General features: G+C 39.2%; 1 protein-coding gene across 5 annotated transcripts in view; it reads left to right on the plus strand.

Annotated features, from left to right (window-relative positions):
* The window catches only part of RIN2 (Ras and Rab interactor 2), a 248,212-nt gene that overhangs the window by 35,065 nt on the left and 185,366 nt on the right, over positions 1-27,781 (plus strand). For 2 of the 5 annotated variants that reach the window (XM_081034405.1, XM_081034406.1), the window contains exons 2-3: positions 9,255-9,380; positions 20,701-20,839. In XM_081034405.1, the coding sequence (XP_080890531.1) occupies positions 20,820-20,839 (20 nt within the window). In that variant the 5' untranslated portion in view covers positions 9,255-9,380; positions 20,701-20,819. Of the gene's footprint in view, positions 1-9,254; positions 9,381-20,700; positions 20,840-27,781 lie in introns of those variants that run through there. The other 3 variants (XM_081034399.1, XM_081034400.1, XM_081034404.1) reach the window with 2 other exon arrangements.

A 27,781-nucleotide genomic window follows, 5' to 3' on the forward strand; every position in this document is an offset into this window, starting at 1 on the left:
CCAGGTATTATATTATGAAGCAGTATTATTATATTATGTTATATTATATTATATTATATTATATTATATTATATTATACCTGGTCTTATATATTATATGATATTATATAAGACTGCATCTTATATTAATTTTTGCTCCAAAAGATGCATTAGAGCTGATGGTCTGGCTAGGTCTTATTTTGGGGGGAACATGGTGATATATCATTACACATCCACCAGAATGGCTAAAATTAATATGTCTAACAACATAAAGTATTAATGGAGCAACTGGAACTCTCTTACATTAATGGAGGGACTATAAATTGGTACAAGATTTTTGAAAAAATGTTTGTATTTACTAAAGGTGAATATATATTTACCCTAAGAATTGGAGGGACTATAAATTGGCACAAGATTTTTGAAAAAATGTTTATATTTACTAAAGGTGAATATATATATTTATCCTGTGACACAGAGATTATACTGTGAAGTGTACCCAATAGAAATGAGTGCTTTGGGCCGGCCCGGTGGCTCACGTGGTTGGAGCGCCATGTTCCTAATGCCAAGGTTGCCAGTTCGGATCTCACATGGGCCAGGGAGCTGTGTCCTACACAATTAGACTGAGAAACAACGGCTTGAACTGGAGTGGGGGGAGGTGGAAAAAGGGGGGGAAATGTATGATTTCATAAGAATTAAAATTTTTAAGAAAAGAAAAAAAAAAGAAATGGGTGCTTATGTCCACAGTACAATACTGTTTATAACAGCTTTATTTGTAATAACCCCAGACTGGAAACTTCCATGATCTACATAGTGATGAAAAAGAATGAGTTGTTGACACACATGACAACATGAATGAGTCTCACAGATGTAATATTGACTTAAAGAAATCAGACACAAAGTAGTTCATGTTGCATGTTTCCATTTCTGTGAAGTTCAAACACAGGCAAATCCTACCTGCATGGCACAAGTCACAACAGTGATTATTCTTTGGGGGGTACTGACTAGAAGGCATGCAAGAACCTTCTGGAATAGTGTAAAAAAATCATCGAGCTGTACCCTTAATATTTGTGCACTTTACTGTATGTAAGCTCTACCTCTATGAGATTTCCCCTTCCTTGTTTTGTGGCAATTTTTAAATATTCTTCTTATTCCTTTATGACTTCTTTATCCCTAATGGCTTCTTTCTCTCGTTTTGTGCTAGATTCTTTCCAGTACTTATTTTCTCTCACTACAGTCTGTATCTTGGGCATCTCACTGACTTCTGGCCTCACCTGTCTATTTTCTGTAGGTGACCGTTACATCTGTTGCTCCAATCTGCCTCTTCCCATAGGGTCGTTGAACTGACAGGGACATGTAACCATTATCTAGTACACTATTGTATGCTTCAGTCCCCTCCATAGCATCCTCCAGGGTTGCTGTCCACTCTGTACTTTAATTTCTTTGATGAGGAGGAAATTGCCCCCATCCCAAAGTGCTAGCCAGAGAGTCCTACTTTTACTTGCAATTTGCCTTCTTCTCCTTTCTATCCTTTGGTTTCTAGGTCTGCCTCTTCTGTGTTACTAATCAAGTCTTAATTCCTTTTTTACATGAGGAAAGAGGAGGCCTTCCCTGCTTTCCTCCCCCTCCAAGGTAAGCATTCAAGATAACTTCAAACATTTTCCCCAAACTGTGGTCACATACTTAATTTTTGTCCACTTCTGAACAGACTCCAATTTTATCAAGTTCCTGTCAAAGTGTGACACCCAGAATTATAAAGAAAGTTCAGACCATCACCTCCCTCATTGCAAATGTTGTTTTCTGGGTTTGTCCCTGTTAGTGCTTCAACTGCCTGTGAGATTTCTCAATCTGGATTTCCTCTGGGACCTCAGACTCACCTTATCCAAAAACGAAACAATCATACACTCACTCACACCAGCAAATTTTCTGGTCTTCATACGGCCAGCAAGTCAGTTTGCCTGCTTCCCACACAAGCAACTTTAAGCCCTAGCCTTATTAATCAGCACCCTTTCTTCATTCTCTATTTGTGTATGTGGATTTGGGGGGAGGGCACTTTTTATCCTAATATAGAATTATCTCTAGATTCCTTTTAATTTTTCAACCAGTATTGGATTTTTCAGATTAGACTCAACTTATCTAAAAATGCATTAACCATCCATCCTCCCACAACAGTTCCTTCTGACGTACTCATCCTCTCTGTGGCCATATTTGTTGCTTCCGCATATGTAGTACAGTCAAGTGCAGTCTCCTTCCATAGTAGGTCTGTGTCTGGCACCTTCTTTACTAGTTCAAGTCTACAGTTGCCTAGTTGCGGTCTTCATTATCTGCCCTAAGTGTCCCTATACCTCCAGCACCCACCCAGACATTTCATTTGCTCCCCTGGAAGCCCTCCCCTTAGTCCAGGCACTTACCTGGCCTAGCTTTCCACTCTAATCCCCGGTTGCCCCAGGGCCAACCAGGATTCTAATGTTTTCACCTTGGCACCTTGATTTTGGCCAACTGGCTTCCCCAGTCAAAACTGCATTCATGTTATACATCCTTTTCAGATGCCCACATTTAAAAATAAGACCCTGTTTGTGTCCCTACAGTGTCCAGTTTAGACTTTGTATAAAATCTAGCAAATATTTGTTAAAATGACTAAACAAATGGATGACTTGTCCCTTTCTGTAACTGGCAAAATAGAAATGTTGAAAAATTATTGCGGGTATATTTGTATTCCTAGAAATATTGGTCATTTCTGAGGATAAGACGAGATTTCCAAAATAGAAAAATGACATTAGAGAAAAATGACTTCAAAAACAATCTTGTGAATCTTAATCTTACATATTTAAGTAAAGGTCAAAGAATCTAATTCGGAGATACAGTGCTAAGATTTAGATTGTTGAAGTTCAACGAAATTCTTAGCTTGTCCTTTGAAAGCAAAATACCAGAGTAAAAGGTGACCCACCAGGAGAGGAGGTATGCCCCTCACCTCAGATATTACATGGAAGCGAGAAAAATGTCATAAAGTCATGACAACATGGCTTCTGAGGGAAAAATTAATGTTATTGATTGAGGAAAGTTAAGAATTCCATTAATCTAAAGTAATGAAAATCTTCTTCATTACTCAAAAGTGTAATGGAAAGGAAACCAAAATATGACAATTTAAGTTCTTTTTTTTTTTTATAGGCACTTAATTTCTATTACCAAAAAATAAACTATTTCTCAAAATAAGTGTCCTAGAACTAGTAACAGGAGAGTCTTCTAAATTTATCAGAAATATTCCTGTTTGGCATTATCTATAATTTCTGCCCTAATGCCTTCCATAGTTCTTTCCCTTACCCCTGCCTCCAGTTCTTTGCAGGCAGTTTTCTACGATTGAGGTAGGTAGGAACAAGGCAAGAGCAGTGGACAGGGTCAACTGGACAGTATGAAGTGAAAGAAAGAGATGTTATTCTTTGGAGATGGAGGAACTGCCCTTGGTAGGTTGTCAGAAGGGAAATGAGGTTCCAGCCACTCTCCTTTGCATTGCATTTTAAGTGTCACATATCAGCCATGATCTACACCAATTTCCCCAATTCTAATTTCAACAGCAAAAATCTACATCTGTAAAAGGTGGTGATTGGAGGAGATTCAAATATATAAGTTGCTTTACATTAACCAAATATTGACTGATTTTCCATGAAAATTTAAACAAGAGCAGAATTCATCCTGGTCTCCAGAGAGAATCTTGTGGATCAGACAAAATCTAAATAGTGGTAATATAATGCAATAATACATGCTGTGTAACGGTATATTAATTAAGTGTAGTGAAGGTTCAAAGGAGTGAGGGATACATGCAGCTGGGAGCTCAGAGCAGGCTTGGGCAGTGGCGCAAGAGCCACACGAGGGTTAAAGGCGGGGTCAGTGGTGTCTGATGAACCAAAGATGAATCTAGGCTTTGCCACTGACCAGCTAGTAGTCAACAGCGCTAAGCAGGTCACCTCACCTCTTCCTGCTATAAAATGAGGATCAAATGCCACCTACTTCATAAGGCTGCTTATGCCTTAAGGGAGTTGCATGAAAAGCATTTAGTATAGTGCCTGTCCTGTAGCCAATTCTTAATAAATGTCAGCAATTACCTGTTACAGTTTAAGATGGATCTTAAAGGACGGGCAGGATTGTAGCAAGAGGTGGCAGCAGAGGGTAAGTGGTTTTAGACTTAGCAGCTGGTGTGTGTGTGTGTGTGTTTCAGAATACAGGAAGTACATCAGACAAGGAGTAGAGGATATCCATGTCGTGTTAGTGACCAGTAAGGCTTTCAGGGCTATTCCATAGAGCAGTGCTGTCCAATAGAAATATAATGTGAGCCACACATGCTATTTTAAATTTTCTAGTAACATTAAAAAAAAAATGAAAAGTGATAGGTAATATTAATTTCAATAATAGATTTTGTTATATCCAATATATCAAAATATTTCAATATATGATAAATGTCAAAAATTGTTAATGAAGTATTTTACATTTTTTGTACTAAGTCTTCAAAACATGATGTGTTCTTTCTATTTACAACACATCTGAATTCAGACTCCCCACATTTCAAGTGATCAGGAGCCATAAAGAGCTAGTGGCTGCTCTATTGGACATTCTAACGGTAGACTGTCTTGCTCTGATAATAGTAACTCTCTCCTCTCCTTTAGTGAGATAGATGGCAATGCCTTTCTTCGATGAAATCAATTTAAAGGGGAAAAAAAGGAAAGGAAAAAGGAGAAAAAATACTCCAGGTATCTTTCAAAGTTGGCCCGTTCCTGAGATAGTCACTAACAAAAGGACTTTGGTCAAAGAATTTGGGGAGATAATGGAACATAACGTACTTTAATCCTTCTAAGTCATATTCACATAGAGACTAGAAATCTTGCAACAAGGAAACATATTTTACTCCTTGTAACTCTACAATTTCCAAAGTACTAGGATTACGAAACAATGTTTTCTTTTAACACTTACTAACATCGGTAACATTGTTTGGCAGCCTGTTCTCTGCAATCTGCAGAGGGTTTTATTTTGGGGCTTTAGAGCTTCCCATGAGAATAGTGACATGGTGTTTCCCACAGTGCATTGCATCTGACAGATGCTCAGTCAGTATTTGTGTAATTAATGAGTAGCTGTGATCAAGACACCCCCCCATACATTAGTTTTCCTCCATAGAGAAATTAAACGAAAACTTATGATAACTTACGAAGATTAGAAACACTTTAGTATACCCTGGAGAAATTTTAGTTTGCTAATAAACCAATATGTTTGAAATGAATTTGTATTTCTCTTAGGAACACAACCATGTTATTAATAAAATTTAATAACCAAATTGAAAACAGACACCCTTTACTGAGGAAATGCTTTTTGTGTCCACACGCTATAAGAGCAACACAGCAAGGTTGGGACAGCTTCCCAAGGAGCCTCAGTCAGTCTGCTTCTCTTTTTAATATGCAGTTATAGTTTTATTATATAAAGACACATTGTTTATGGTGCTGGTGTTTTAGTTTCTGTATGTAAGATTTTCTGACTTCATATATGTTGACTGTAAGCTCAGTTTAGCATCTCTCTCTTCTTTAGATTGGTTTAGGTTTGGCTAGTTGTGTTTTTCAAAGTCAAAATCCCTTTGGAAGTTGACTACTAGCATTTTGCTTGGTGTTTTGTTCCCCCGTAGTGCTCAAAAAACTTTGCCTAAAACATTTAAGGATGTGATTGCAGCAATATTAGTGAAAATTGGATATTGGCTATTCCCATGTGGTAAGAGCACCGGACACCTAAAACTATAGTCTGATATTAAAAGCATGGTAACTATTGAGAGACTGCTAGTGATGGCAGACCCCCTTCTCTATAAGGCAAGATGTGTTTGTCAGCCTCCCTAGTGTACTGTTTTGTTAAATCCAAATTGGAAATATATGCCAGAATGCTAAACTTAGTCAACAGGCATTAGTACAAATGCGTACTACATGTGGCATACTGAGTGACCCCATGGTGCTTGGACAAAGAAAAAATTAAGACCAGCACCTGCTGAGCAACACATTGAAACAACATAGTTAAGATCTAAGAGATCTATGTTTAGGGGTCCAAAATGTAATTGTGCAAGGATTTTTCAAATAGATGAAATGTTGCATGATAATATAGATACTAAATAATGGTTAGTAGGCAAAGCACAACATACACAGGCATATGTACACACAAGAGGGAGTGTACACATGTGTTTTACCTTTCCTGTTTTGTAAAGTGAAAGATTTGGGATATAATAAAGATTTCCAAAATGGGAATCTGGAAGTATGGACTTTTTCTCAGGGGTGCACATACCCTCTTTGGGAATTTTTGAAGGTTTTTTTTTTATTTTTTTATTTCAAGGATAATATTCAACAATTCATGTAACTATATTTGGGTGATCTCAGGGAGTGTTTTTCAAACTTGGGTCATGCCCCCCTACTGGTGATTTATTAATGGGTGAAGTTGGGTACATCCAGCATTGTTTTAAATAAAAGTGGAATGGAAAACATCAGAATGTACAGCTGGTAGTAAGACTTAAGTAGTGTTTTATAAAATGTTTGTTTCTGTTTTGTATGTGTGTGTATGGTTATGGGCCATAATGTGAAATGTACTTATTACTGTGGGCAAAGGTGAAAAGGGTTTGAAAGCCATTACTCCCTAAGTCACTATTGGTCAGCTTTCACTGCACACTGGAATCACCCAATGGGCTTTGAAAAATAGGGCTGTGTGTTTCCCACCCCAGAAATTCTGTTGTAATTAATTTGGGGTGTGACCTGGGCATGGGCTTTATTTAAAACTTGTCAGGTGTGCAGGCAGGGGGAGAGCCCCTGAAGAGTTGAGCCTTATAGCCAATTTCTGCCATATAATTTCAGTGCCCCCCTTTGATTTGTGTTTATTTAATTCACCTGGAGACTAAGTCATCCCACAAATTGGAATTGTTGCAGGGTAAGAGGAAGGAGCAGGGAGAGTTGAGGACATAGAGTCTTTGTCCCAGGAAGGCCAAGTCTAATGGGGAGAATGAATGAAAGCTTCACAGTGCTTCACATAGAGATATGTGAAGGAAAAATTCAGAGAGTGGAAGAGAGATTGGAATAATCTGAATTCTGTGAGTAATTCCACCTGCCTTTCCACTCAGTGAGTGAATGTCCCAGAGCCAAAATGATGACACACCACACTCTGCTATTTCTGTTCCTGGTGCCTCTCACTATTGCCAACCTCTCCAGACAGCAGATTTCCTTTAGGTGACTTCTTGAATTATTCTTTTATGTTAGCCCTTACTCTCACAGAAGATACAACTCCACTATATTCATTTCTCAAAAAGTAACTTAGTTTTAGCATAACACCATTGATTACATTAAATTAATCTTGTTACTTCTAATTGTATTGTTCACATTTTAGTTCTTATATAACCTATTATTGGGCTTGGTTGTGTAATTGTACAAAATTGTGAGAATTGGTGTTTATACCCAGCTATTTTATTTGTGCAAACTTATTTGCTATTGTAAGATAAACAATATAATGGAGGAAGCCTTGGAATTGCTGTCCCTTGAGAGGATCATCTTCCTTTGCTGGGCTCCCTTTGCTCTGTGCTGACTGTGTGGCTCAGGCAAAGTACAGTGGGCCAGCACAGTAACCCAGCTTCTTATCCATCTATTGGCAAAGAAGAGAAGACACTGTGAAGTGATGTAAATGAAACTTGACACTTACTGGGATTATTTTTTAGTAGTCGTATCTACATGTGAAGTAGAAGTTCAGATGAAACTCTGAAGAAAGAGAATGGCATTTAAGTTATTAGGGGGGAAAAGGTGATGATGATGATGATGGTGATGACTGATGGTGGTGATGGTACAGTTAACATTTATTGGACATTTATTAAGTATCCTGCAATGGGAGAGTGCTTTCCATGGATTATTTTACTCGATCCATAGAACAACCCTTTGAGGTAGGTGCTATTATAGTCAGCCCACTTAACACAGAAGGAACCCAAGTAAGTAAAAATTAAGTAATTTGTCTGAAAGACTCATCTGGGATTCAAAACCAAATATGTTGCCTCCAGGCCTGAGAGTTGAGTTTTCTCAAATGTGTAAAGAGGGGCAAGGAAGATATTTCAGGCCAGAAATTCAAATCTAGGGAATGAAGGAAGGGATGGGATGTGTGTGATACCTGCTAAAGAGCGTACCAGGGGAGGAAGTCAGAGTTCAATCATACAGTCTGATGCAGGAGTTGGGACTGAAATATTAATGACAGAGTTTTCAAAATTGATATCATCTTCTTAGGGTGATGTGGGTTTGTCTGATAAGACATCCTGAGAATGGAACAAGGAAAGTGTAGGATGACATAAAATTTATTTAAAAAAGAAATGCACACACGTGTGTGTGTGTGTGTGTGTGTGTGTATGTGTGTGTGTGAGAGAGACAGAGAGAAAGAGAGAGAGAGAGAAAGGGAGAGAGAGAGGGAGAAGGAGAGGGAGAGGGAGAGAGACAGAGAGAAATGGAATATTTGTATGCACAGATCTGGAAAGATATAGTCCCAAATTATAACAGTGTCCACCTCTGCTAAGGATGAGGCTACAGGTATTAGTGGTGATGACCAAAGGGATCTTGAGCTTTGATCTAATATTTGTGTTTTGTTTTCTGGTTGTTTGCAAGTCAGATAATGGCTTTCATGTACTTAGGTAATTTTGAAAAGGTTAGGGTGTTGATATGAAAAAAAATAGGGGCTGGGTGGTGAACACAAAATGTGATACAGAATGTAATACAGAATTGTACACCTGAAATCTATTGTAACTTTACTAACAATTGTCACCCCAATACACTTTAATTAAAAAAAGAAAAGAAAAAATAGGGGGAGAATTTGGGAATTTCACATTCAGGGTAGTCCCATCTCTAAATCCTAGACTAGAAAATTGCAAGACTCTAAATTTGTAGGAGCTGGTGGTTTATACAAGGGGTGAAAGAATGATCAAATTGTCAATTGGTAGGAAAGACAGCATAATTACTGACTTGGTTCCATTTTCTTAGGTGGGAGACCATTTGGAGTTTTAGAAATCTGAGTATTGGCATAGGGGTTTAGGGAACATTCTGGTAAAGAAAGTGCCCAGGTCCTCAGGTAGCTGGACCCCAGGTGGAGGTGAGGGATCAGAATGGGAAGGCAAGGCCCTTCACTGTGCTCCCGTCTACCAGTGCCTCCTCCTGGAGCCAGGTGAGGAGGCAAGGCCTCTGTATGGGTGTTCATGGTATTTTTAACAAATGCATGAGAAACCCTAAATATTGTATTCTACTACTGTAGATGGATACAAGAGATCCAGACGTCTGAACGTCTACTGGAGAAGACAAAATGTGCAAGCCCTTTGTGATGCCGGGAAAGCTGGGGTTGGACGGAAGTGCGAGACAAGAAGAGATGCTGGCATGAAGGGTACGTAATAACAATATTATAAAACCCAGTACCTGGCCACCCACGGACTGCTTTTCATTTCCGGGTTGTTCCATGGGATGGGGATATTGTGTGCTCCAGCTTTGTTGTGTTGGTGTGGATGTGACTTCTCTCTGACAAGTGCTTGCCTGTTTCCAGGTATCTGAGGGATGCAGTTTTATGATGCATTGGCTGCAGGGCCAAACCAAGATCAGGACAGCTCAGGAGCCCCGAGAGCACAAAGTATGACTGCTCGTATTTATGGAGCACTAACTATGTGCCAGGCACAGCTCTAAGCACTTTAATGGATTAAGTCATTTAATTTTCACAACAACACCGTGAAGTTGGCACTGCTGTTGCCTCCATCTTTGGGGACACCAGGGGTCATGACGAACCTGGTTGATTACTGAGAGAGGACAGTCATGAAGGTGAAGCCCCTTCCCCACATAAAAGTCTTCCTCTTTTTTCTTTCTTTCTCATACATTTCCCACTTACCTTTCCTCCCATCCCTACTTTTCATCTATGTTTTTCCATAGCACCATAGATCTCCACATTGAAAGGGAATTAGCATCAAAGGGATGTCACTGTAGGTCACTGGGCAGAGTTTACTTTCCAAAATGTCCACAGCAATACTACTGCTCTTTCAGGAACGTCTCACAGCCCCTCAAGCAGGGAAGTTTACTTTTCCTCCCCTTGGTGGAATCTGGGCGAGACTCAGTGACCGCCTTGACAGACAGGATGTGGCAGAAGTGACACTGACAATTCAAAGTAGATCAGCAAGAGTGGCATGGTGTCCACATGGCTCGCCCACTCTCTCGGGACTCTTGCCTTTGAGACCAGCCACCATAATATGAGGAAGCCCAGGTCCCATAGAAAGACCATGTGGAGGTGCTCCCACCAACAGCCCCACCTAAGGCCTTGCTGACTTGTGAATAAGACGGTAGAAGGCTCAGCCCCAACCTTGGAGCTGTCCCCACTGATGCCGAGTGGAGTGGGGACAAGCTGTTGCTGATGAACGTCCCACCCCCACAGCAGATTCAGGAGCAAAATAAACAGTACCACTGTTTTGAGTGATCTCATTTAAACCCTCTGCAACACTGCTTACGGTAGACGTTTTTATACTCACTTACAAGTAAGAGAATGGAAATGGAGTGAAATGAAGTGGTTCACCCGAGGTCACACAAGCTGGGAATTGAACCCTGGGCTCCCTGACGCCAAGCTTTTGACGCCACCCCTGCCCCAGCTGCACGCTTTTACTGGACCAGGAGCTGGGGCCTTTGCCTCTCAGACACAACTGCTCTCAGAGAAAGCAAACTCATTTGTAGTAAGAGTGTCGTGTCCAGCGCCATACAGGCAGTGAGAGAACGAGAAGGGGTGGCGAAGGGTTAGGAAAGAAACAGAAATCAAAGAAAGTTTTGAAACAGGGCTGAGGGTCTCCCAGCCTCAAAGGACTGAGAACCCCGAATCGGGCCACCTTGTGGCTTTTATTGCTGCACACACAAGGAAGCAGCATTGTTTATGTTAGGGTCTGTGAGACTCATACACCATACCAGAAAACTGGTGCAAACCAATCACCCTTGCCTGCAAGTGGCCAGTACCAAAAGTCCCGTGATGTATAAATAATTATTGTTTGTACCTCCCCAGGGGACAAAACCTTTATGTTGAAAACTTACTGAGATGGAGAAGTGATGTTATCACCTCCCAAGCAGGTTGTGGAAGGAATGCAGCCACAGAGGCAGAAGCTCTCCTTAGACGGGGGAAGGTGGGGGTCTATGGCCACCTCCATCAACCCCGTGAATTCTCCTGGCGGTCCCCACATGAGTGTGCCTGTCTTAGGTTGTTCCTTTCTTGAGGAATCTTACCCGTCCTTGGCTAGCCAGCCATCCTTTGGGGCCAAACAAGGAGATGGCATAAAGGTGAAGCAATGTCCCTGAAAGGACTAGTCTCACAGACTCTCCTTTCTTTAGGGGTAAGCACGAGGGGACAGACGGGCATGCCGCTGCGTGACAACATAAGAGGATGAGGGAGTGACTTTGGAGAAGCACCTTCACGTAGAGTGTTGTGACACTGTCCCCTTAACTTGAAGCCTAGATCAATGCTGCCGGCCCCAGCTGAAGCTAATAGTTCCTCTCAGGAAGCTGCCTGCCTCCTCTCCCAGAGCTTAGGTTCCATGGTTTCTGCTCAGGTCACACAAGACACTTTTTCATATCATGTAAAGTAATAATCATTTGTGCAATCGAACACTTCTGTGTCATCAGTATTTCTACGTCTTGTTTGACTTCAAGCTCTTTGATGCCAGGGCTTGGTCTGTGTCTCCTCTTCCTCCTTCCTTCTAGCACAGACTCTAACCTGTACTGGACAATGATTAAATGCAAGTTAAATAAATATCAAAGAGCATTATATGTGCATTTTCTTGAGAATGATGATGATAGAATAAGGAAGTGCCTAATTCCTGGCTTCAGCCTCATCTTGGAGCTAAAGGTTTGTCTTTTGAGGTCAGAGGTTTCTTCTTCACTTCCTCTGTCTTTCCTGTGAGATAAAACATCTTTGTGTTTGACTTCTGTAAATAAATAACTTCAATAAAATGCAACAGTAAACTAAACAATAACCGGAACTGACAGGACTCTGAGACACTATTTTTCACTAGGTTGTTATCCAAGTGGAAAATATTTTCAGATGTGCAAATTGGAGGAATTAACTTTGGTGTGCATGTTGAAGTATTAATATGATGTATGTAACTTCTGCATTCATTCTGGTCAGCCTCTGCCATAGAATTGGTGGCACTTGTGTCTTTACCTTGTGTTCAGCTATATGTGTGCCTGTCATGGCAGCCCCTTGAGAACTCTGAAGAACTCTTACCTTTACATTGTCCAGAATGTCCAATACTTGACCCTAGGCTTAGTAGTTATAGGGCTCCAATAATAATAGGCATGGCAGCAGGACCAGAATATGAGGGGCTTTTTTTTTTTAATTGAGAAGGATAAATAAATGCATGCAAAATAATAGTCAAGTTTAATTCTTTAATTGTATTTTTATTGCCTAATCTACTAGTTTGCTTTTACTGCCTAACAAACCATCCTCAAACTTAGTAGCTTCAAATAATAGCCATTTATTTAGTTCATGATTCTGCAGGTTGGCCATTCGCGCTGGACTCGGCTGGTCTAGCTCGGGTAGCTGGACTGACTCGCGAGTCTTCAATCAGCTGCCAGGTTGACTGGTTGAGTATGGTCTCAACAGGATGGCTCTGCTCCGCTCTACATGTCTCTCGTCCTCGGCAGGCTAGTCAGGGCTCCCAGAGAGTGCACATGCATGGCGTTTTGAAGTTAAGGCTTGAAAATGACACCATGCCACTTCTGCCTCATTCGATTGGCTTAAAGCCAGTCCAGATTCAAGAGATGAGAAATAGACCCCAGCCTATTTCTCATGGGAGAAGTGATGGGAGAAGTTGCAGTGCCATGTTGCAAAGAGCAGCCATACAGGGAAGGTGAAGAACTGTGGCCAACTTTGCAACCTATGGTACCAAGGAAAATGCAAATATTGTACCAAGGAAATTAACATTACAATGGAGTTGGTGGAAAGGAAACTATTTGTGTGGTTTATAACTTACGAGCAAATAGAAACTGGATTGAGAAGAGAGGACAGCAAGAAGAGACCGAGGTGGACACAGAATAGAAGAATCATGGGTGATTTTCCCCATTCTTCATACGCTTAAATATGTGTCACGTTGGTGCAAAAGTAATTGCTGTTTTTGCAATCATTTTCAATCTTTAAACCACAATTACTTTTGCACCAATCTAATAAAAGGGAGGATTGCAATGGGGAGTGGTATAGATGGTGGCAGAGCACAGGGTAGTAAAGAGTTTTTTTCTTTTGCTGTCATTTCTCTCCCTTTGTCCACTGGGTGGCAGGTCATGAGGGTGTGGCAGGCAGGTCAGAGGTGAAGCATAAACCTGCCACCTCCACGTCTAAATCAGACTTCCACCACATTTGACAAACCTGGAATAACATGCGTTCCACTTACTTCTTGCCCCTGAAGCTTCAAGTTCCACATGATTTGTCTGATGGGTTTTGTTTGCTGGAAAAGTTGGGGGCTCATCAAAAAGAGAGAGGAAAGGTCAAATGGTCTGTCTTCTGTGTTGTTTTGTTCCCATGGATTTTCAGGAAGACTTCAACTTCCAAACACTTGGCGTCCTGACACCACCATTGCATTCATTGCCTCGTTTCATCACAATAGCCCTATAAGGGTGGTTCATTATCCCCATTTTACAGATGAGGAAACTGAGTCCAGAGTGGTTAAGTAACTTGCCCTAGATCACACAGTTGGGCAGTGGCAAAAGTGGAGTTTAAAACCGGGCTGTGTGATTGATTCACAGTACACTGCGCTGAAAACCACCACACTACTACGGCCTGTGGGTTGGACAGAAATGGCTGCCCGACCAGGTGTAATCACAGCAAGTGGGGTTTAATCCCTCCCCCTTGCTGCCACAGTTTGGACTGAGGTCTGAGGACTATGTTACTGTAAGGCAGTGGGATGATATCACCATGATGAATTCATCAGCTAGCAGTAAGAAGCAACTCTTTTTGAGAAGTCCCCACCTTTCCCTGCGTAATCAGGGCAGGTAATTTTTTTTAAATTAAAGTTTATTGGGGTGACAATGGTTAGTAAAGATACATAGGTTTGAAGTCTACAATTCTGTAATACATCATCTATATATCACATTGTGTGTTCACCACCCAGAGTCAGTTCTCCTTCCATCACTATCTACCCTCATATACCACCTCCCTCTCCCTTACCCACTGGTAACCACTAAACTATTGTCTGTGTCTATCAGTTTTTGTTTCTTTGTTTGTCTTGTGCCTTTTTTATTTTCAATTTTATATCCCACATATCAGTGAAATCATATGGTTCTCGGTTTTTTCTGTCCGATTTATTTCGCTTAGCGTAATAATCTCAAGATCTATCCATGTTGTCGCAAATGGCACTAGTATTTCATCTTTTCGTATGGCAGAATAGCATTCCATTGTGTATATATACCACATCTTCTTTATCCAGTCATCTATTGGAGGCCACTTCTCCAAAGAGGACATACAGGTGGCCAATAGACATGTGAAAAGATGCTCAACATCACTAATCATCAGAGAAATACAAATAAAAACCAAAATAAGCTATCAACTCACAACTGTTAGAAGGGCTATCATCAACAAGACAAATAGTAACAACTGTTGAAGAGGCGGTAGAGAAAAAGGAACCCTCATACACTTAGTGGGAATGCAGATTGTTGTAGCCGCTATGGAAGGCAGTGTGGAGGTTCCTCAAATAATTAAGACTAGAATTACCCTATGACCCAGGAATCCCTCTCCTGGGTGTCTACCAAAAAAATCTGAAAACATTTATCTGTAAATGTCCAGTGTTCATTGCAGCTTTATTTACGGTGGCCAAGGCAGGGTGGGTAATTTTTAAGCCTAACTGGGTGGTCATCTCCTTCCCCCCCAGCTGAGTCCTAGACACCTATTTATGCAGGAAAAGAAAGCAGGAAAGCCAATTGTGCATTATTCTTCTTGGCTTCCTTTCTTCTGTGCATCAGTTCGTACTGTGCAACACACCCTAAACTATGGGAATATTAATAAGTGTTTATTAAGTTCACACAACTAAAGGCTGGCTGGAGTTTGTACGTGGGGGTGTGGCTGATTCAGGTTGGGCTCAGCTGGGTGACTCTGCTTCCTGCACAGGTCCAGCGAGGCTTGGCTTCTCACCGAGGTCTAGGTTCAGGCTTGCTCCTCCTGAGAACATTCTAAGTCCAGGCTTGTGGGCAGTAGCTACCCAAGGGAAGCTCTTCTCATCTCATGACCATGACAGAGGCACAGGGGTGCAGGTGGAAATTCAAGAAGCTTCTTAACTGACACTTCTGCATTGTTACATTGACCAAAGCATGTCACATGGCAAAACCCAAGCCAAGAGGCAGAGAAGTATATTCTCCTTTTACTGGGAAAGTTTCTACTATTGGCCTTGGCTTAGGATCAAAAAGGCATTCTGCCATCCTTCATCTACTTTCTGCCAAATTTGGAAAATATAATATGAAATTTAAAAGTCTTTACCAATGTCAGTTTTAGTTATCACTTTGGGCAAAGTTCCAACTTTTTAATGCTATTCTAATTTGTTGTTAATGGGAGATGACATGGTTATTAAAAGCTGCACACTCTCATGTTCCCAAAACTTCTTTGTTATCTCAAACCTCAGCGTGGGCTTGTTGCCTTAGTGTATACCATGGCCTTGTTCACTATGGACTCATGAAGTATCTGGAATTGAGCTTGTTTCTTCCATAATGACAACTTGTTACCACCTTGGCAGCTGCCTAAAATGGTTAGACTTGGCACCCACCCATACCAATTGCTCAAGCTCATCAAAATGAAATAAGAGCAGCAAGTGGGATGAATAAATTGTCAATTATATTGATGTGTATATTTTCTTACATTTTTGGAGAAGGCTTTGAATTCTGTAAAAATGTCATTTCTTTGCTTCTCTCGGTACCTTGGCACTCTCATCTGGCATGATTACAATTTAGCTGGAAGGCGAAGAGGCAAAGCTTTTATGTTGGTTGGAATTTGCAGCCATAAATTTATAGGACTTTTCCAAGTTAGCATGGAAAAGACTTGTCGTTCTTACACTTTTTGTGAGTTATAAGTCATAAAACATATGCTAAGGATGGCCTGACTATTGTGTTCTTGGCCCTATAAAGAAGGTCTGTAGAAGAGACCTAAGCCTCAAATAATTAAACATCTTTTCAAACACTTGTAAGTTATTTGTACTGTGTCCATGCATTGGTCAAGCAAACAAGTGAGTGAATACAGACCAGATGCTAGCATCTTAATGATGGTACCATGTTTGGCCCAGTAGAGCATTCTAATTACCCCATTAGTGAACTGATATGCCGTATGAGTACTGTTAATTGCCTGTGGACTTAGTGGCTTGTTGCCATCATTATAAATGCATAAGAATTGAGCAGAAAGTACTAGATGTGTGAGCCAATCAATAAGTGTCACTTCTTGGTCGCAATTTGTTTTGACATCCCCACCAAAGCAGACCAAGACAAGGATTTTGACGCAAGTAATTTATTTGGTAGGTGATTCTAGGAAAAAATGGTGGGGGAGTGAAGAAATGAGACAGGGTAGGGAAAGCAATTGTGTTATTGAGCCCACCACTGTGGGTACCTGGTGCTCAGTCCTGCTGGGGAGCTCTGGAAAGTGGTGTTGACCTCACCTCAGAGTTGCTTCACTCAAGGAGTGAGGATGCTGGGGTATTTATCCACCAACTCCTATCCATCATTGATGAGCACCATTCCAAGGGGCCGTAACTCCCTGGTCTTCTGGTCTACCCATGAGTGAGTCAAGTATGCTCCTGCCATCCCAGTCTTCAGAAAGAGATCCATGGGTAATTGCTGTGGGAAACCACTGATAAGTGTGAGAAGGCTGGGTGCTGAGGGGACATGTCTAAGGTACCACTAGCATCTGCTAACAGGGTGCTCCAGAGAATTTGAGGAATAGAAGGAGGAAATTTGTAACTTTTAAATCTGAACATAGCAGAAGCTAAATATCTCCAACGCCTTGGACTAAATGGGGAAAGGAAATCATTTTTTTGTATGTAATTTATTTAAATTTTGGTACAGCCTAAAATGGCACATTATACAACCACTAACCAAAGAGGAAGAGCTACTGTGCTGATCTGCAACTCTTTTCAAGTTATAATTTTGAGTAGAAAGAAAGCACAGTACAGAACAATATCTAGAATATGCTCCCATTTATAAAAACAGCTTTTTAGGATATAATTTATATTTCATAAAATTCACCCATTTTAAGTGTACATATATGAGTGTTGTCGTAAATTTATAGTTTTCTGAAATTTTATGTACATGGAGTCATACAATCTGTGATCTTTTGTATCTGACTACTTTCATGCAGCATAATATTATTCAAGTAACCCATGTTGTAGCATTTGTCAATAGTTCATTTCTTTTAAACTGTGGAATAGTAATTTCATTGTACGGATATATCCCTTTTGTTTATGCATGCTGTAGTTGATAGACATTTGCACTGTTTTCAGTTTTATTATTATGAATAATGCTGCTATGAACATACACCTACAAGTCTTTATGTGGACATATATTTATTTCTCTTGGGTAGGTACTTACGAGTGAAGTTTCTGGGTCATATGGTAAGTATATGTTTAGTTCTTTTAAGAAACTGACAAACCATTTTCCAAAGAAACGGTAACATTTTACTGTATTCACACCAATAATATATGGGTGATCTGATTTCTCCATATCCTCACCTGCAATCTTTTTGATGTTAGTCATTCTGATAGAAGTGTAGGGGCATCTTATTGTGGGTTTAGCATGACTAATGATGTCCGGCATCTATCCATGTGCTTAGTTGCCATTCATATGTCTTCTTTGGTGAAATGTCTGTTCAAATCTTTTCTCATTTTTGTATTGGGTTGCTTGTCTTATTCTTATTGATTAGTAAGGGACTATTGTAATTTTTTTTCTGTAAGTTCAAAATTATTTCTAAAGAAAGTTTTTAAAAGGTCTAGCCCTCATCACTCCCCTGGTACCCCATCAGAATGGCAGACTCAAGGAATTGTTTCATAATGTGGACATCCTCACTAAAAGAATTAAAGGGAATGGCGAGATCAGATTTTAAATCTTTTGCCAGAAAGAGTCATTGTCTAGTAATGATACAATGGGTCTTTATTAAATCAAAACATACTTCCTTGACCACTTTTTCTCTATGAGTGGGAAATTGGTGATTTAAAAATGTCAATATGTTAGATAAAGAAAGACATAAAAGGACTTATATTTTCCTCCTTTTACTACAGAAGTTACTCAGCTTCCTCAGCCTTTTCCCTTTGGGTATGGGCAAGAGGCAATTGCTACTTGTCCTCCTGAGAGTGCAAGGTCAGACTGTGAGAGCAGAGGAAAGAGCAGATCTGTTCAGTCACTGCTCTTGCGACGCAAGCACGGGCACACGTGTGCTCCACAGTGGACTTTCCCACTCTTGCCCACTCCACATTGACCCCAATTGGCCCATTTGCAAAGTCACCTCTCACTTCCCACCAAGTCCATGACTTCTGCTACAATGTTAAACAATGAAAATGAACCAAATATATGCCTATAGCTAAATTTATTGAGTTTGAACAGAAAATGGAGTAATTTAACTAATAGCAAATGGACTAAAGAACAATGAGGTGGAAAAGAAAGATGTTCCAGTCTACTTGCCATCTCCCTGACTCAGGTTGGCTTGTACTTGCTTACAATTTTACAAATATTTAGTGAGTACCAACTATTCCTTCTTTCATTCATTCATTAAATCTTATGAGCCCCTCATCTGCATCAGACACTGTGTGAGACTGGCTGTTAGTAGTGAACAAAGTGGAAAAACATTTTCCCCCAAGAGCCTTCCATCCCACTGGCAGAAACAGACAATAAATAAGAAAATAAATACACCATATATGTCAGGTAATAATAAGCTTTGCAAAATGAAATAAAACACGTTAAGGAGGTAGAGACAGATGGATTCATAAAAAGTCTGGAAGGATGTACTAGGAGGATTAACAAATAGACCGATAGTTTTTAAATTCTTATTTTATTTTCTAATATTCCTATAACAAACTTCTATTGCTTTTTGAATGTCCACATACTTGTATCATTCATAATTTTGTAACTAAAAATACTGAAAACGAAAATCAACTGGAAAATAATACATAGAGTAATAGATTACTCTATTATCCTTGGTTTCTGCACATTTTAGGGATTTTGATATTTAGAAATATAAGGTAAATAAATTATACAAAACTTATTTAAAAATTTATAAAATGCCTTTCTGATGGGTAATTTGAAATGATGACTGATCTCTTCAAGTCTTAGTAAACTGTAAATTTTGTTAAGTAGATCAGAATAGAAAATGGTAGCATTAACTGCAAGATCCGGGGACCAAAAGGTTTGAGACCAAAATGCTGTTTCTGACATTGTTTTGTTTTGCTTGGTTCTCACTGGCAAATGGGAGTGCAAATGTCTGTCTAGGAGTTCCCACAGCCAAGCATGAAGTGGAGATTTCAGTCATTGGGTTAGCTCGGCCCAAGAAGACTCCACATTGGAAAATTCAGACAAAAATAACACATTGTAAGGCCTGACCCAGGCTATTTGCTTTGGTGCTCAGCTCCCTGGAACCAATGCACATGTCTGTAGTATGTGTATGTGTCGTGGTTATCACATTGCCCACTCCCACCTTCCTTCCCTCTGTTCTTGCCCCTACTCAGTGCTTCCAGGCACCTAATTCTGCCTTTTCACTGATGAGTGCCACTTTCCAAAAAAATTTCCTAACATCACCACTGATTATAACAACAGCTCACAACAACTAGAGTGGTCACAACATCCCCACCCAAGACATCTACCCCAAACCTCTGTGGCCCACGCTGTCAAGTCATTCAATTCTTCTCTCTACTGATTTTAAATTCCACTTGGCCAATCGAGTGCTGGAATAAACCAAATTCTATCCAGATATTAACTTCATTTGATGTTTTGTGAATTTGGTCATGTTTTCTTGTAACTAACCAATTCAAATTTATATTTATTCATTTAATAGAGATTCAAAATGTGTGTCCACATGGATTATTAATTGACTCTTACTTTAAGTCTAAGTTCTATGTCTCTACTCATTGTTTCCATTGATTTCCATTGTTTACAATGATTGATCCCAATAGCCTTGAGGCTTGTTTTTTGTTTGTTTGTTTGTTTGCTTGCTTGCTTGTTTAATTTTTACTTGCTTGTTGTTTGAATTCTAAGGAGCTCAACTTTCATTGCCTTGCTTTTCTAGATAACTCGTTATTGAGAAATGAAATGATGCTACTTGAGAGAAAGCATATGATGAGGAAAAATATTTCTCTATAAAGATAAACTGTACTTTAAAGAAGAGTTAGCATTTTGAAGTTTGATAGTGTGCAACAAAAATTAAAGAAGATATCTAAAGGATTATTTGAGATTGAACGAAAAATAATATATTGACTCCTTTTTTCATATAACAAATACTAACTTCACTAAAAAGAATTTATTTCTTTTTATGTGACTACATTATGCATTATAGTACAATTTTGCCATAAGTCGAGTTATTAGACTTTATTTTGAAAACTTCGCCTTTTTTTTCTTCTTTGGACTTTGAAAAATCAGAAGTTACTTGGACATGCCCAGTGTGATATTTACTGATATGTGAGTGCCTGTGTGTGTGGTTTTAATTTTTAGTTGTTTTTTTCTCCCTCAATCTTTTCTTTCAGTTAATGTGAATCACATTGCATTTTCCACTCCTGAGCACTCTGATTCATTGCCGTCTACTTCCTCTGGAGCTTGCTACACCGCAGAATCCTCTGGGAGATTTATTAGTCATGGCTGAGCAATGCACCTTGCGTGCCCATGGTAAGCATGAGCTCCAACTACTGTGTCTTTAGAAGGAAGATGAAAGTTTCTTAGGGAAGTATCAAGGCTTCAGTTTAGGAGTTTGTCGCAGTCCATGATTCACCTTTACCGTATAATATGCAGATAAATTGGATGTTAAAAAAGACAAATGTCTCATTTTCTTAAGAAACTAGTCACGCACACTCCTGCCCTCAGGAAACAGACATAAGACTTGATCATAGCCCCTTGCCTGTGGCACATGCATAATAATTGTACATGGGGTGAATGCTCATATATTGATCCAGTTTTGAAAATCTTGGTACAGATTCCTTTATCTCAAATGTGTTTTTACTCTAACCCACTTGAGTCTAATTTCAGAAAATTTCAAGCCAAGGGATTTTTTCTTCCGTAGGCCAGACTCATAGACATTACTAAAGTCATACCTTAATCTTGTCAATTATTGTCACTAGGTTTCAAACTGATTTAGCATCACTGATTGGCAGCTTGTGACCAACTATCCCCAGGTTGTAGATTTGATCTTACCTCCATTTGATATCACCTGACCTATGGCTGCTATGGCTGTTATCTCTGCAATCAGGGGAACTGTAATGTTCCTATTCAGAGCAAAGCCTCTTCAAGTTTAAGGAACTAGAGCAGTTAAAGGGCAGGGACAAATGGTCAACCACTTAGATTGGCTGAACTAGGTGTCAGAAGATCACATTCTTGTCTGAACCCTGGGTGGCATTGGGAAACTATTTTTACCTCACTAGGCCTTAGGTTTCTTATGAGTCGTTTAGCATAGGGAGTTAAAGGGGGGAAATACAAACAGAAAACAGTGCACCCTGGGTAAGGGTTGGACATGGTTCACCTTTATTTAGAACTGGGTCCCAGAAACAAAGGGACTGACAAAATATTAGATGACCATATATGAAGTATAACTCCTTAACCTTGGCAGTGAAAGAGATTGCCAGCTCTATCTCATTGAGACAACAGAGCTCTTATCTGGATATTTCTGCTCCTATCTGTCCTGTTGATCATCTGGAAGCTCTGGGAAATACCAGACATAGTAACCTTCTCACTTAGAATGAGGATGTAGGTGTTGGCATGCTGTTGGGGAAATCAAGGAGAACCACATTCTAAGTCAGCTCTGACGCTGGCTAGCTGTGAGACCGTGGTTAGGTAATTTAGCCTTCGGGCCTCACTTTCTTCACTGATGAAATAAGATTAGGTCCAACTCTGCTTGAAGGACTGGAGTGCTGTATTGAAAAGGATTTTGAGGAACCCCATTGGGAAATAGTTCCACAACTGATTACCAATGCCTGCAATGTCAGGGAGAAGGGGAGTACCTGATATCGGCCATCTGTACACTCAGTGATCTCTCAGCTTCCTCTCAGTGCTAATTGCACTCTAAGATGTTGTGACTTATGTGACAGGTCTGAAAGATCATATTGGTTGCTAATATCATAGATAACTAGTTAGCCTGAACACTGCCAAGAAACCTTCACAGGCCCAGAAACTCAGTCAACCACAAGGGGAGTGGAGGCCCAGGCCTCACGTTGTTTCTCCTATGTGGATTCGCAGCTTGCTCCTGTGTAAAGCACAATGCCAGGATATTAATCTACCCTGGGAGCTCGTGCCTGGTGGGAAAACTGGAATAGTCCCTGTTGCTTTGGAATTGGTAGGGCAAAGAAAATAAACTACCTCTTCAAAAGTTGCCTTTGATGAGCTTTCAATTAGAAAGAAAGTGAATGGTCTTAGTAGCTATTTCCCGTGGATGATTGTTCTGCAATTAGAGATACTGGATATCTGACTAGTCCCCTCCTCCAACAAATAATCGGTTTAGGGAAACTCTGGTAAACTGATTTTCATAGTCTTTTGTTTCAGTTTCCATTCTCGTCAGAGTGTTTAGTTTTAACTATCCTGTAACTCCTGGTTGTTACACTGAGGAAGAAGAGTTTATTTCAATGGGATTCAAATAATATTTCTTCTCTATAGTCTTTCATGTATTATATTTTAGGCTTTTTATAGAATTTAATTTAGAGAAGTAATTGAACATAGATTAAAAACAGTTCAAACAAAGGTTGCAACATTGTTTAAAATATCAAAACTAGCAATAATCTAAAGCAAGCTAAGTGTTAAGCAATTTGATTAAATGTATTATGGACTGCCCTTCAAACGAATGTGAAAGCGTTGAGGTAGATATACTTGTGTTAAGATGAAAAGATGTCCAAGTTACATTATAAAATATAAAATGCAGATCACGTGACAGTATGTGTAAAATAACCCATTTGTGTAAAACTGTGTGTGTGTCCATGTGCACATGCATGCATGTGGGCATACACACAATTCGGGAAGGATACATCCTTAATGGTTAATGGAATTTGTAGGTGGGAAACGGTTAAAAGGTATCTTACTCAGCTCTGGGCTCCCATAATACAATACCAACTGGGTGGTATTAAAATATCAACTGGGTGGCTTAAACGACAGAAATTTATTTTTTCACAGTTCTAGAGGCTGGAAGTCCAAGGTCAGGGTGGCAGCATGTTTGGGTCTTGGCGAAGGCCCGCTTCCTGGCTTGCAGACATGCTGCTTCCAGCTGTGTCCTCACCTGGTGGAGAAAGAGAGAAAGCAAGTTCTTTCATATCTCTTCTGATCCCATCATGAGGGATCAGAAAGGGCACTGATCCCATCATGAGGGCCCCACTTTCATGACCTCATCTAAATCTAATGACCTCCCAAAGGTCCCTTCTCCAAATACGGTCACCTTGGGGGTTAAGGCTGACATATGAATTTAGTCAGATTGGTGGGGGGTAATGAAAATTCAGTCTATGATAGAAAGAGACTTTTTTGTTCATATACTTTTGTATAGTTTTGATTTTTACAAAGAATGTTTATTACTTAGTGATCAAAAGTATATTTTCATTTTGAACACAAAAATCGTATAGCTACAAGTGGCCAGAAATGATGATGTCAACATAAGAAACATCCAAACCTGTAGAGAGTTTTAATGAGTTTATTTGAGCCAAACTGATGACAGTTGCCAGGAAGCAAAATCTCAATGGATTGAGAAAATGCTCCGGAGGTTAGCAGTTTTACAGTTCATTTTATACATTAGAATCAAAGGAAGAGATGGAGGTTTACATGAAATTCATTGGCGGTAAATTAAGGGGTCAGGAGAAAGCAAAGCTGGGAAATCTCTGGGATTGGATAAAAAACAAAGTGGAGAGACACATACTTCTTTTACATTAGTGGGCACAGGATAGTTAATCATTAACATTTACAGCACATAGAGATGGTATGTGGGAAACAAGGTAACAATGAGGGGTTCCACGGTCTCATGTTCTGGTCCCTGCTGCCAGCGATTGTGCCTTAAGGAGTCTAAAAAAGATGACTATGACATTTCAAAGGTATGTTATCTTGCATGCAAAAAAACAGTAAACAGGCTGATTTAAGGTAAATATTGACCTTTGCCAAGTAAGCTATAGGCCTAGGGCATAACTACCTGCCATGACCCGCTTTTAGTTGGAAATGTTTGTGTTCAGACCATCCTATGAGGTTAATTTCTTTTTTATTGTTATTAAATTTATTGGGGTGACAATGGTTAATAAAATTAGGTTTCAAGTTGTGCGTTTCTATAATACATCATCTATATATCACATTGCGTGCTCACTACCCAGTCAGTTCTCCTTCCATCACCATATATTTGACCCCGTTTACCCTCTTTTACTATTCTTCCTCCCCCCCTTAGCCTCTAATAACCACTAACTGTTGTCTGTTTCTATGAGTTCTTGTTTCTTTGTTTTTCTTGTTCCTTTATTGCTTTCAGTTTTATATCCCACATACAAGTGAAGTGATATGGTTCTCAACTTTTTCTGTCTGACTTACTTCGCTCAGCATAATAATCTCAAGATCCATCCATGTTGTTGCAAATGGCAGTATTTCATCTTGTCTCATGGCAGAATAGTATTCCATTGTGTATGTATACACCACACCTTTATCCACTTATTCATTGAAGGACACTTTGGTTGCTTCTATGTCTTGGCCACCATAAATAAAGTGCAGTGAACATTGGGGTAGATATATCTTCATGGATAAATATTTTCAGATATTTTGGGTAGATATCCAGGAGAGGGATTGCTGGGTCATATGTTAATTCTATTCTTATTTATTTATTTTTTTTTAAGGAACCTCCATACTGGTTTTCATAGCAGCTATACCAATTTACATTCCCAACAACAGTGTATGAAAGTTCCTTTTTCTCCACAGCCTCTCCAACACTTGTTATTATTTGTCTTGTTGATGATAGCCATTCTTACAGTGGTGAGGTGATATCTCATTATGGTTTTAATTTGCATTTCCCTAATAGCTAGTGAAGTTGAGCATTTTTTCTTATATCTGTTGGTCATTTGCATGTCTTCTTGGGAGAAATGTCTGTTCAGTCTTCTGCCCATTTTTTATTGGATGTTTGTGTTTTTGTTGTTGAGTTGTATGAGTTCTTTATATATTTTGCATATTAGCCCCTAATCAGAGGCATTGTTTGTGAATATCTTCTCCTATTCACTTGGTTGTCTCTTTATTTTGTCGATGATTTCTTTTGCTGTGCCGAAGCTCTTCAGTTTGATATAGTCCCACAAATTTATTTTTGCTTTTACTTCCCTTGCCTTTAAGGATTTTTTCTATGCAGTTTAATTGTTTCAGGTCCTATGTTTAGGTCTTTGATTCATTTTGAGTTAATTTTGGTACATGGCGACAGATACCAGTCTAGTTTTATTCTTTTGCATGTGACTTTCCAATTTTCCCAGTACCATTTATTGAAGAGGATTTCTTTTCTCCATTGTATATTTTTGGCTCCTTTATCGAAAATTATCTGCCCATATATATGTGGGTTTATTTCTGGGTTCTCAATTATATTCCATCGGTCTATATGTCTGTTTTTCTGGCAATGCCATGGTGTTTTGATTATTGTAGCCCTGTAGTACAAGCTAAAGTCAGGGAGTGCGATACCTCCAGCGTTGTTCTTTTTTCTTAAGATTGCTTTGGCTATTTGGGGTCTTTTGTGGTTCCAAACAAATCTGATGATTTTTTTGTTCTATTTCTTTAAAAAATGCCATTGGGATTTTGATGGGGATTGCATTAAATCTGTATATGGCTTTGGGTAATATGGCCATTTTAACTATGTTGATTCTTCCAATCCATGAGCACGGAATGTCTTTCCATTTCTTTGTGTCTTCTTCAATTTCTTTCAAAAATGTCTTATAGTTTTCAGCATATAAATCCTTCACATCCTTGGTTAAGTTTATTCCTTGGTATTTTATTCTTTTTATTGCAATTGCAGACAAAATTGTTTTTTTCATATCTTTTTCTGAAATTTCATGTTAGAATGCAGGAATGCAATGGATTTTTGTAAAATGATTTTGTAGCCAGCAACTTTACTGTATTCATTTATTGTTTGTAATCACTTTTTGGTGGAGTCTTTAGAGTATTCTATATAAAGAATCATATCATCTGCAAAAAGGGACAATTTAACTTCTTCATTCCCAATTTGGATGCCTTTTATTTCTTTCTCTTGCCTGATTGCTCTGGCAAGGACTTCCAACACTATGTTGAAAAGCAGAGGTGATAGGGGACAGCCCTATCTGGTTATTGAACCTAGAGCAAAATGCTTCATTTTTTCGCCATTAATTATTAAATTAGCTGAGAGTTTGTCATATATGGCCTTTATTAGGTTAAGGTCGTTTCCTTCTATACCCATTTTGTTAACTGTTTTAATTATAGATGGATTATATCTTATCAAATGCTTTTTCTGCATCTATGGATATAATCATGATTTGTATCTTTTATTTTGTTTATGTAGTGTATCACATTGATTGATCTGCATAAGTTGAACCACGCTTGTGCCCCTGGGATGAACCCTACTTTTCAATGTATTGTTGTATTTAATTTGTAGATTTTGTTTAGGATTTTCGTATCTGTAGTCATCAGAGATTATAGTCTGTAATTTTCTTTTTTGTGTTATCCTGACCAGGTTTTGGTATCACGGTAACCTTAGTCTCATAAAATGAGTTAGGAACTGTTACCTATTTTTCAATTTCTTGGAAGAGTTTGAGGAGGACAGGTGTTAGATCCTCTGTGGATGTTTGGTAGAATTCACTAGTGAAGCCATCTGGTCCTGGACTTTTGCTTCTGGGAAGGTTTTGGATGACTAATTCAATTTCCTTATTATTGATTGGTCCATTTAAATATTCCAGTTCTTCATGATTCAGTCTAGGAAGGCTAAAAGTTTCTAAGAACTTGTCCACTTCGTCTAGATTATTGAATTTGGTAGCATATAGTCCTTCATAGTATTCTTGTATGATCCCTTGTATTTCTGTGGCACCCCTGGTCATGTCTCCTCTTTCATTTCTGATTTTGTTTGTATCTTTTCTTTTTTTTACCTTAGTAAGTCTAGTCAAGGGTTTGTCAATATTATTAATCTTTTCAAAGAACAAGCTGTTTGTTTCTTTGATTTTTTTTCTGTTGTCTTTTTGTTCTCTGTTTCATTTAGTTCTGTTCTGATTTTTATTATTTCCTTCCTTCTGCTGACTTTGGGTTTCATTTGTTCTTTTTCTAGTTCTTTAAGGTGTAATGTTAGGTTTTTATCTGGGATTTTTCTTGTTTCTTGATAGGCCTGTAATGCTATAAATTTCCCTCTTAAAACTGCTTTCACTGCACCCCAAAATTTTGGCAAGATGTATTTTCATTGTCATTTGTTTCTATGTATCTTTTGATCTCTCCTCTTATTTCTTTTTTGACCTGGTCATTCTTTAAAAGTATGTTGTTTAATCTCCACCTATTTGTGGTTTTTCCTGCTTTCTTTTTGTAGTTGATATCCAATTTCAAAGCCTTGTGATGAGAGAATATGCTTGGTATGATTTCAGTCTTGTTAAATTTGCTGAGGCTTGTTTTATGTCTCAACATATGGCC

This window comes from Rhinolophus hipposideros, assembly GCF_964194185.1.
Source record: "Rhinolophus hipposideros genome assembly, chromosome: 22".
In the NCBI taxonomy this organism is placed as follows: domain Eukaryota; kingdom Metazoa; phylum Chordata; class Mammalia; order Chiroptera; family Rhinolophidae; genus Rhinolophus; species Rhinolophus hipposideros.